This window comes from Pyxicephalus adspersus, chromosome 3, assembly GCF_032062135.1.
Source record: "Pyxicephalus adspersus chromosome 3, UCB_Pads_2.0, whole genome shotgun sequence".
Taxonomy (NCBI): Eukaryota; Metazoa; Chordata; class Amphibia; order Anura; family Pyxicephalidae; genus Pyxicephalus; species Pyxicephalus adspersus.
The window spans coordinates 35,408,767-35,421,399 of record NC_092860.1 but is presented as its reverse complement, the minus strand read 5'-3'; the positions used below and the strand labels follow the sequence as shown (position 1 = coordinate 35,421,399).

At 35.8% G+C, this 12,633-nt stretch overlaps 1 protein-coding gene across 1 annotated transcript in view; it reads left to right on the top strand.

The window, feature by feature from the left end:
- The window catches only part of GLIS3 (GLIS family zinc finger 3), a 211,393-nt gene that overhangs the window by 171,367 nt on the left and 27,393 nt on the right, over positions 1–12,633 (top strand). The window contains exon 8 of the mRNA XM_072404214.1: positions 4,200–4,374. Within this exon, the coding sequence (XP_072260315.1) occupies positions 4,200–4,374 (175 nt within the window). The remainder of the gene's footprint in view (positions 1–4,199; positions 4,375–12,633) is intronic.

Below are 12,633 nucleotides of genomic sequence, written 5' to 3'. Positions count from 1 at the left end.
AGTAAAGCCCCTTAATGTTACTTAGTTAAATTTAAACCTTCAGTCGCTAAGGCTTTTGTTTTCAAAATAGTGAAAAGGAAAGATTTGTGTAAATGTGCACTCTTTATTAAATAAATTAGCATTTTTATATGATACTTTCCTAACAAAACAGTTTGGTTGACCACAATATAAAAAATGATTACTCAGTGCTAAATGTATACCTGTACTTGCTTAAATGAATGTCAATGCTTTTTGTAAATATAAGTATTTGGCTAGGAGTTCTTGGAAACAGAGAAGCTACTACCTTATATACACAAATAGGCTAGGGCATTCTAAATGTTATTCCCAAAATCACTGATGTCTTCCTTCCACTGAAGCTTCATCACTTCTTGCCAAGAAGTTATACTGAGCCACATGTATAGGGATGAGTAAGTTGGAAAGCCAGATGTTAAAGTGTACCTCCCTAGGGAAAGAATAAAGAAAACCAGTATCAGATTGTTCTTGAAACTGAAATTTCTATTACTCCATGGAAAAATAAGTTGCTGTTAATATACTTAAATGTCTAAATGATTAACACTCTTAAAACTAAAATGTGAGTTGAAACATAATTTTTCTTTAGCACTAGTAAGCATACATTTCATTTTAACATTTTTCTATTTTTAAACTAAACAATGTGTTAGTACTGTTGATTAGGAATATTTATCTGCATAAATATGGATGTTATATCCCCCTATCAATGCAATGATAGCTAGTCATTCAAACAGTTTATTTAGGAAAACAAGGTGAAACAAAAAAAAAATTAATACTGGTTGATATCTAGATATAGGAACTTCAATCAATAAAACATGCAATAAATGAAATTAAGGCTGTTAGTAGGTAACCCCTGTAATATTCTAACAATGGTTAGTACACAACACAATAATTACAAAAAAGCAAAGTATTACAATAATAATATAGACCTATATAAGACTGCAATCGGGAATATCTTGTAGCTACCTGCTAAGATGTTATTAGGTACATCAGGAGCCTTCTTCCTTCAGAAGTGAGCTCCATGGAGGCTTACCTAAGAAACCCCCCAGGAGAAAAAAGGAGGAAAAAAGACCTCTATTCCCTCAGTTCCTATTTTTATATAGTTAATTCCCATTGGGAATCATTAGTGAGTTAGGATTGGCTACTGGATGTTATTTGTTCAACACCTATTGGCTGAATCATTCCTTTAGCTTGGGATAGGGTAATTCAAACTCCAGTAATTAATTGAAACATGAAATGTAGGAGTTCTGAAGTTGTTAGTTAAGTCAAGCAGGTTTCATCTGATCTAGGTGTCAGCAAAGATTAGCATGGGGGTTACCACCTCACGCCATCTGTTCTATCATCTATTTTTACAGCCCTTTCCTGACCAATCCCTGTATTGTTATTTATTACCCTATTGTTACTTCTGTGAAGTCCCTTGAATTAGAGCTCCCCCTGGGGGGTCTATGTGCCTGGACAGGGGTAAACAGATCACAACCTTTCCCACACATATACACCCTTATACGAAGGGGTGCTGAGAAGTTCCTGGCTTTGCCCAGAAAGAAGAGAGCCAGAGCTATGAAAAAACCCATGTGCTCAACACATTGCTCCCTGAGACTGATGCACTTGGTACAGCGTAAATGCAGCTTTTCTAGACCGTTCAAATAAAAGTCCTTTGGTTGGGCCCAAAACCAGCCCTCAGCAGCATCTTTGACGTCAGAAAAGTCCTCAAAATGTTGCCCTTTCAGGTGTTTCTTCAAATTTGGGAACAGATAATGGTCCCACAACATTGGACGTGTGCGCAGGTGCATTGTCCTGCAAAAAAATGATCCGTTTGGTCAACTTTCCACAGCGTTTTGTCTTAATTGCCTCCTTCAGCTGGTCCAGGAGGTTAGCATAATACTGTCCAGTGATACTAGAGCCCTGAGGTAGGTAGTCCACCAACAGAATACCGTCTTTGTCCCAGAAAACCGATGCCATGACTTTTTTGGCGGGGGTTTCTGGGTTCTGAACTTTTTTAGTCACGAGACCCGCTGTGGCGCCATTTCTTTAAATGTTCTTTGGTTTCAGGATCATAGATGTGGAGCCAGGTTTCATCCTCAGTCACTAACCTAGCCAAAAAGTCCTGTGCAGCTTTAAAATGGGCCAAAATGGCTTTGGATGCTTTAACTCGTTCCTTCTTCTGATCACTGTTCAAACACTTCGGCACCCACTTTGCTGAAAGCTTGCGCATGTCTAGGATAGTGGTGATAACAAACCCAACAGACTCCCGTGAGATGTCATGTATCTGGGCTATTTTTTTGCGGATATTCGCTGGTCCTCAATAATCAGCTCATGGACAGCATCGCAGGTTGCCGGGTGAGTTGAGGTTGGGGGGTGCCCACTGCAGGGCTCATCTTCAACGGTGAAATGCTGAGTCTTGAAACAAGATATCCAGGTTTTAACAGTGCTGTAGGAAGGACACTTCTCCCCCAGTGTTTGTGACATCTCAGTGTGAATGTCCTATGCTGACTTTCCCTGGAGAAACAAAAACTTCATGATGGCCCGTAACTCCAGTGACGTGAAACTTGCTTGTGCCTCTGCCATCACAGCTTCTCACTAAAAGAAAAAACAGTTTTAAGAATTGCAAAGACCTGATATTTGCACAGTTACATACTAAGATATTAGGCTGTCATATGCCCCCACACTAATTTTTCTATTTCATCTGGAAGGGGGCAAAGCCAGGAACTTCTCAGCACCCCCCAACCCCCGTACACATACATTATGTATACATATATATCTATCTACATATATCTATAAATTTATGTATAAACAATCTTGGGGTGCAACAGTACTCATAAATTGTGCATAAATAAAAAAGTCCTCTGGATTACGAAGACTAACATTAAGACTGCAGATTTGGAGTTTGTAATGACATTACTTCTTTGTTGGGCATGGTATAGTTAGGTAGTGTCAGCAAAATTCTTCTCTTCAAAATAACAAAACATGCAGGAGCTGATTTTGAAGACTACAACTAAGATCATATCTTGAGAGGGATATGTTGCAATCTACTCTGTTTCTTTCCTTTAAGCCAATACATGGAGTCATATATCTACATATATTGCTGTTTCACATTTGTGACCAGATTAAATAGACTCTGTTACTTTTGAAAGCTTCCAGGACACGTCTCCCCTTCCCCTGCCTCGGCCCCCCTATCGCTATTACTGGCTGTGAAAATGACAGCTGAGAATTGCTATGTATTACAAAATGCAGCTGCTTCTGTGAAAAATGGCACATGAAAATGTAAATGCAATGTAAAAATATATCCTTCAATTGTATTTACTATTCATTGATATGTAAATCCAAGGTGTTAAAAAAATATACATATTTAACCCCTAATAGTCCCTTATACTTATTCATACCTTTTTTACCCGATTTACCTGACCTTATCAGCCCGATGTCCTATTTCTGTTCTTCTCTTAGCTTTTTTTCTGCTGATTGTTTTTGTTATTTTATCAATATTATTTTTATAATAATATTATATAACTAATATATTATAATACTATATTAATATGTTGTTATGTTGGTTTTTTTTTTGCTTTTTTATTTCAGTTTCAATTTTTATGTCACCTGTAGATACAAAATAGTATTGATAATATTGATTAATAAGCTATTTATTAAATGCAGATACACATATGTATTCATAAACATAGTATATTGAGCTAGTTAAGTGTTTTTCACAAGACTGACCTGTGAAGCATTTATCACAGGAATAGGTTTTCAGGAAAGTTAATTATTCGGTCCTTTTATTACTTTGTGTTTACTGACTCTAGGAAGACTGGTAAAACCAAATTGTCGCTGTTGTTAATGCTAGTTTTTTGTTGACTACTGATTGGATACTGTTATTTACTGCAATTCAAGTTTGCCTTTCTATTTATTCAAGCAAACACCGTGGTATTCAAAGCAGAGATGGAAATTCAAATATATAATCATGTAGTGTTACCAAATGATCCGCTACCCAGATTGTAAGCAGTCAGTGAGCCATTAATCCTTGTGTGGCAGATATTACATGAAGCAAATAAGCTGGATCTTAGATTACTTATTCAGATTTGCTGTACAAATCCTGTTCCTTTCAGTATTATTTGGCTTCACTTTGACTGTCAAAATTTGTTTAACTGTCTAATACCAATACCATAAGCTATTTTGTATGTAATCTGTTTTCTCTTTTGTAGCTGCCCTCTTCCCCAGTTCTCATTCAAGTAGAAGTGGAACCGCTGGTGGGAATGTGCCTCAGTCTCAGCCTCTTACTTCCAGCCACCCATCTCCTGGGAGTAACTTGCAGTCCAGTCCTCATAATCCATCATCCCAACTACCTCCTCTTACACCTATGGAACCAGGCTCAGATAGGTATGGATGAGTTTAATCATGGCTTTAACTATAATTATAACTGTGACTGTTATAAGTAATCCACCAAGTTCCACCCAGAACAAATTTCTTGTGCTTCAGTTATCACCATCATCTGTTCACATTGGGCAGGTTACTGTTCACCGTAACAAAAATATTAAAAAACCTGATTTGTTTTACTCTGGGTTTCTCTAGGTACTCGTGAACATTTACTGTGTTCTTTACATGGTAGTATAGTTGTCGACTATGAATTGACATCAAGACTGATGAGATTAGGTTCTGTAATTAGTTTTTATAAACATATATATATGGTCAGGATTATACTAAATTATTAAATTAAGTCAATTTGATTTTTGGATTTGCATTATCAGTTAATTCAAACCACATTGATGTATTGTAATTGCACTCTTGCAACTGCAAGCAAACACCTGTACAAGCATTTGCACATGCCTATTATGTCTATTAATGCTCGCAAGTGTGAATGTGCCTCAGAATGGTAAAAATACATGGAAGATTCTCCAACAAGGAATGTTTGAGGAAATGTCTGATTCCCTGCCTAATAAATAGAGCCCTAGGTGAGTTTTGCATACCCATTGAATTGTATATGGATCAAGATCTGTATGGAGCTAATATAAACCCATCAACACTGGCCCTTACTGCCAAATGTTTTTGGAAGGCATGATCAGACTTTCTAAAACTATTTTGCTTGTAATGCTTATGACATTTGTCTTAATATATTCCTGCATGGGTATATATTTTAAATAGCAGTTTTATTGAAATATACAATATATAAATGCCATTTAGAGGAGATCATGTTTCAACAATAATATTTGTTTAATCTAAAGCTTGGCTAGAAAAGAAAACAAAATTGTCAAAGCAAAATGTATCATTATGAAATAAAAACTTTAATGAATCTTGTATAAGAGATGGGAGATTGTGTTTGCAAGTGGTCATTTTCTTAATGTGGTGAAGCAGCAAGGATAGCTGGCTGCTATATTATATAGTTCAAAGCCAAAATGTTTCCAGTGAATCACAAACACATTTTTCAGTGTTAAGCGGTGGTTTCAGCTAGCATTAGGTGTTGAAGTGACAAATAATTAAGATTTATAAGTAACTGTCTTGTGCGGTTTACCTATTGATTGTAAAACATGGTTTGTTTTTGGGTCTCATATTTGGCAAGGCATTGCATTTACAAGAAGCAGAAACGCAATCATTACCTAAATTTACTTACAAGACCCGAACAATTGTATTAATAATATGGCTGGCTATGGCAATCTAACTTGAGAATCTTGACTGTATGATTGGAAGTCTTTTGCTGGTCCGTTTAGCCAGTTACACGGATCATGGGTATACTTTTTTTCTATACTGCATTTGACAGGATGTTATCCTTCTTATCAACAAAAGTGCACACAACAAAGACTACTCACTATTTTTTATTCTTGTATATCTATTCTTGTATATTCACTGGAGTTACACATTTATATACATATCATGTGCTACCACACTTGTTCCTACTTTTTCATCAGTTCATTACTGGACTCTAATAAGTCCCAAAGGTCTGTTCTCTTTCTACTCCCAAAAACTCTCTCTCTCTCTCTCTCTCTGCCCAGTTCCTTTGGAGCATTGTGTAGCCACAGAAGATAAAGAAAGGCTTATACAACATTTTAGTTCTCCTTCCAGACACTTGGACAGCTATCTGCTTTTGATACAATCTGGGGACTGTATCTATTCTTCTTCTGTGTTCAATGTTTACCCTTTACTGTTCTGCAAATAAGTTTTACAAACTTCCATTCAGGTGTGTACTGGCAGTTTACACATTTAATTGTGCACATTAGTGTGTGTTGAAGCACATGGGTTAACCCAATGCACCAGAGCAGGTACATTGGTCCTTATATTTATTAATCACAAGAGGGTTCCTAATTTATTCTTATAAAATGTATAACAAAATACTAATATATTTGTTTACACATTTTTACTAAGGCTATGTATAATGCAGCCTTAGTTATGTTATAAGCATATGCTTATGCAGTAGTTGCTAACAATAAGCATCTGCAGTACTCATGTGTATCTTTTAATGTAATGCTTGACATTAATTCCTTGGATTTCCTGGAAGGAGGACTTGATTAGTGCCTGAATTTACTATACTACAATACCAGAGTGGTGACACTTTATAATGCATGGCATGCTCTTGTGCTGTTTTCTTTAGGAGACATCTGCAAATTTGCAGGAAGCATATGTCTCAGTTTGATCTTCTGTGAGTACACATATGGGATGTGGATAACCTGCATTATATAAATTATGAACAATGAAAAATGAACCTGTACATTTGGTATCTAAATTTTTGCACCCAACATAGAGATTATGATTGTATGGTATGGTGTACTTGAGATCCCAGAATTTTATGCATGAGCACTTATGAATACAATATACACAACACATTATTTCAAACTTTATTCTCTGATGACAGCACTTTTTTTGTGAGCCTTTCAAAGATATGAGGAAATTTGAGGAGGAGGTCATACTGAAACTGGAGTGTACATAGGTTGGCAACAATAATGTTTGAAATAAAGTATTTATAATCTCTAAAATGTCATACAAGCTTTTACCCTATTATTAAGGAACTGTTTTGTGGCTAAGGTTAGCCAAAATGGTTTTGCCAAAATGGACAAGTTTTTAGAGCATACTTGCATAAAATGGGGGACTTACCTCTTTGCTGTATTCCAGCACTCATAGTTCCAAGATCCCTTCACTGCTCAACCCCTTTCTATTACTATAATCTCTACTGCTTCTTCTGATTTAAAATACACACCATTTTCAGAAAAATAAACACAAAACTTACTTACTTGAATATTACCTTGTATAAAATATGTACGTGACACTTTACCAAGGAAATATTAACCCATGTAATTCTGTGAGTTAAATGGGTTTTTACTGTCAGATCGATCTGATGATGTCAACCTGGCAGACAAAAAATCCATATGCGCTGATGATGTCACTAGAATGAAAAACGCTGGTATTTGAGGATAGGAATGGAGGAGGGGAGTTCTGTCAAAAGGTAATTGACATGCTGTACTTTAATGTGTATGATAGTTGTAAACAGGAGTTTACTTCGACTTCAAAATGTATATCCCTTTTAAACCCATGCCTCACTCCTGCCCTTATCCCTCTACTCTGCCTTCAGCCCTACCATAAACATTATTTTTGTGGCTTCTACAATTTCTTATAAGTAATATTTAACTTACTGTAGATTTATGAAGGCAAATGATAACTAAAATGCCAAAAAATTTACATTAGTGAAAAGCTGACAAGAGTTTCAAGTTATATACTAAAACAACAGCCTTAAATAAGTCTCTTTTAGATCAAATATTATACAAATTTGTTACTTGCATACAGCGACGTTTGTAGGGCATTTTGGGGTTTAAATTCATTACTGGTAGTCGGCATGGATTTCAGGTGTAGATTTTAAGTAGTTGTTTCACTAAATGTTATACAAGCTTTATCCACAACTGTCAACTGTAGGAAACACCCTGGAAATAGTAGCAATGCAATCCAGAATTTGTTTAAGTGTATCAATATAGACAGCAAATGTCTGTAAAAAGGATAAAGTAGTATCAAGAATAGTAAAGGTGAAAAGAGTATATAGTTGTTTATTTATATTATCTTTTGGTTAGGATTAACTACTAATTAATTAACACCATTTTCTTGACTTTACATTTAGTTTTTAGCATGTATAGTATAAAGCTGTATAAAATTGTTAGCACTTCATCAGAAGATGGAAACTACAAATAAACTCTAAAGTTTTGCTGCTCCAGATTCATACTTTCCATTGCTTCAATGTCACGAACCAGGGTATAGATGCTGTCACAAATACCTATGTAAAATGTGAATAGTTGGTGAGTTTTTGTGTTTAAAACAGATGCTTGGCCAGTAAAGAAATTCTATGAAAGCATCAAACAGAGATAAGAGGACAGGAGGCTTACATTATCTATCATCACATTATGAATCAGTATGGAATACTATTTGAGATGGCAAGAACAATGCCTCTGTACCACTAATCCATACAATATGTTTCATGCCGAAATATAGAGGCTCCATACTGTGACCAAGGTATCTACAAAAGAGTGTGCACATACTAACATACAATATACATATATATTTTTATGCATAGCGTTTCTAGGTCTAAATTCTAGATTTTCTAGATTACTGAGCTTTGCATCTCAGAAAAGAATGTTAATCTACCATTCATTATTCAAACATTGATTCTCCCTTCTCAGACAATAAATGAAATAAATCTGATTCATTCAGGGACAGATTAAAACTGAAAGAAATCCTAAGTTAGAGAACTACGTTCCGTTAGTTCTGAGTGGATAACACAACCATAGTCACATATGTGAGTAAGCCTAGAATGCAAAGATGTGATTCATAAATCATGATAAAGTCTACAAAATTCTAGTAAGAGAGGATTGTCTGGCAGGAGAACACACCATATTATCATATTACTTTAATGTAGACTTACTCATAAGCTTCACGAGGGACGTAGAGGAACATGAAATTAAGAGGAACTCTGTGAAATGGGAATGGAATGCATTAGATGCCCCCCCTTCAAATAAAAGGCTTACATCGCTGTTAAGTGAGACATGGAAATGTAATCAAGGCAAAAAATATCTCATATTTAAAAATATGTTGTTTTACTTACTTGCCTGTAAAATCAGATGGTCTGACGTACTATAATCAGCTCATGGTCACTGCATGTAAATCACTTAACCTGGGTGTAAAACAGTGAAATATTCAGAAATGTGTGCACTTTACTGCCACTACTTAATTGTCACATACTTCATCTTTCATAAAGGTTTATTCATATCACATTTTACCTAACATTCAGCTCAATGAATGCTGTTGAAGAAGTACTGAGTTAACCCCTATGAAGTGTTCCACTTGGCTTGCTTATACTTTAGAGATAGGCTTGCCAGCCGCCTTCTGTTTTTGCTTAATACAATGTGCAGTCCAACTAAATCTGGAACAGCGGCCTACAAAATAAAAAACCACAAACAGCAACTAGCTGGGCATTCCCATAAACACACAAAGAGCCTTATATGGGTTTAAATACTTGCTTGTGTTGTAATAAAATTCACTGTAATTCTAATGTAACTGCATGTTTCATAGTACTGATGCATTTAAATGTTTTGTTGGGCGTGGTATGTTCCATATTCTATGCCAAGTGATTTTTCCTACCATTAACTGCTCTCTTATTTAACTTTTAATTAGAGGTTTAAGGCTCTAAGCTCTTTTGTACAAGGAATTCTTACTGAGTTATTATAATGTTATACAGCATATACTAAAGGTCAGTATGTATATTGTTATTTAATATTATACTCTTGTTTCTAGTAGTGTTTTTGGAGCACTTGGTGCATATTTAAGCTTTATAGACATGCTAGATTATTGTCGCTGTAGACAATCATATTCTTGCATGCATACAGCAGTCCCCCAACATCGTTTATAAGTTTGTCCAGGCAAATCATGGACTGACTAGAGCGACCCCTGTACTTTCCTATTAAGGTGAGCACAGTTGGGTGCCACTCACTCGTCCTCCCCTTTCCCTCTTTATAGAACTGAACAGCACTGTTTGTACAGTCTTCTGCTGTCACTGGAAACAGTCACAAAAGAATGTTTCCAGTGACAGAAATCCAACGTGTGTGCTTTTTGTTAATGATATACCCAACAAGAGCTGTTTTCTCCTGAATGTTTATTAAGCATTTTTTTATTTGACTTTCAATTTTAATTAATAACCAAATGATTTTAGTTTTTAATATATTTAGCAACATTAGGGTCCCAGGGTGTGACAACTAACAGGAACTTACATTACATTAAGTCTGCCATTATGCTGGTGTGTTTTCCACTTTAATGCAAATTAAAGTGTGTTTAACCTGTCAAGGCTGTTCCATCATCCTGTATTTCTGTTCTTCCGCAAACACTTTCAGTTAGTTGACTTATTTCCAAAAACTTGTGCATGTTCTATGGTAAAGACAGAACATGATGATTTCCATTCTTTCCAACGACTAACGACTGCACAGTGCATGAATGAGTGTTGTACATACAGCACCGGTTTGCTCCATGGAGAGGGGTGGGGGAGAGCGATGGAGCGGCACCCTGCTGCGCTCTCTTCCCTTCACTTTCATTACGATTGTTCGTCATCCATCATCTGTGGATCCGTCAGGACGGCCGTTCGGACGACGAGTTCTGTACACATGCAAGATTCCCGTCCGATATTGGCCCTGAGCCAATTATCATACAGGAACAATTGTACGTGTGTACCTAGCCTAAAGTGTGCCCCCCCTTAACACCCCCCTCCCCACACACACTCACGAACACAATGAGAGCACAACAAGGCCACACTCACTATATGCAGCGGCATGTGCATCATCATCATCAAGTTTGTTATTTTTGCAATATTAACACGGTCCCTAGGTGCCACTGTTAGAAAAGGATGAGAGATAATTTTGGAAGTCTTTTTTTTTTACAATGTCTGATATTTATAAACTGTCCTTCAAGAAGATGGAAGAGAAGACGGAAGATGCCGGTGCCTGGCACAGAGCAAAAAGGAATTCGAGGACGACGCGGGACCAGATCGTGGGAAGGACCAGCGCCATCGAGGGATCAGTGGGATTTAAGGTAAGTGTAATTATTTTTAGTTTTATTTTTTTTCCACTTTAAGAAGGAAGAACAAGAGTGTTGTTTACTGTTGTATTTATTAGATAGAGGGATCTAATTCATGCAGCTAGCATGTTTTTTTTTCATAACTAAGCAGGGTTTTGGTTCCCTTCCTTTCCACCCGGGCCTCAAACAAAGAAATAACAAAAGCTATATTAATAAATGGATCCCTATCACTCAATATAACAGTTCATTTTAAGTAACAGCAACTCTTTCTGTTTGTAGTTAATCTATTAATAAGTGACCGGGGTGGGCACTAATGCTTTAGAATATATTTATACCATGGTCTTTTTCAACATATTTATTCATTTATTTTGTTATATTTTACTTCACTATATAATACTGAAAAATCAAAAGGATGGCCTAAAACATAAATGTTTGAAAATAATACCAAACACATGATAAAAGTAAAGAGGATCTTAAGTAAAGTCTTGAAGCAACATTATTTTCTTCCTTAGGCTTTGGAAATGCAATACTTATCATAATAGTAAATGCTGATTTAATAAACATAGAATGTTACATACACTCTTTATCAGTCATTCTCAACCAGGATTTCGCAAAGAGTTGCTAGGAGTTCTTTGAACTTTTTCTGATTGATCTCCCATGTGATTGTAACCCCATAGTTTTGTGGCCAATGCCACTTGGTAGAGTCAATAGCATGACACCAAAGCTATTTTTAGCTATCCCTAAGAGGGGGAAAGGGGGGCATTTTTCCACTGATCACCAATGCAAGACATATTTTTTTCATTGACCTCCTGTGGTTTTAGCAGGGGATCCCCAGGACCTGAAATTTATTTCAAGAGTTTCTCTGGGGTGAAAAGGTTGAGAAAAGATTTTCTATACCAACAGACCTTATTACAGACTTTATTACAGCTCTGACAAACAAATCCTCACGGGATCAGTAAACTCCAAGTTTATTCAGAAAAATATTTAAATAGGAATAAAATATTTTTCTACAGAAAAATATTAGGATACTTGTGTTCCAAAAAAAAAAGGTTTAAGCAACATATTAACGATGTAAAGTTTGATTAGGTTGATTCCACCTAACTCCTAGTTGTTTTAGAAAGATATTGCCAACCTCAAAAATAGTAGTATAAAATAATGAAAAGAAAGAGAAAGCCGGGGTTTTTAGTGGCAAACAACAGGTATATTCATTAGTGAAAATTGTCACATACAAGCTACATGTGATAAATCACCAGCATATTTACATTAGACTATAGAGTTATAGCATATTTACACCAGCATTTTTACATTAGACTATAGAGTTCCATTAGTGACTTGAACTATAAAATAGCTTCAAGCGTTTATGTTAATTGTTTAATAAGTATTTAAGATATTATTGATGATCAGATCACCCTAAAAATCCAGATTTTTTAAAAAGTCGTAAAACTTCTCTGAATTGTACGTTATAGCATAATATTAGGTATGTCCACTATACAAGTGTTGAGTAAAACATATGTATAGTGTGATTCACTTAGGTTGCTTGCCTGATTTTGGAATTTTAGGTCTCTCAATAGGAGTTACAACGGTGAGTCATGATACAAGAATCTAAAA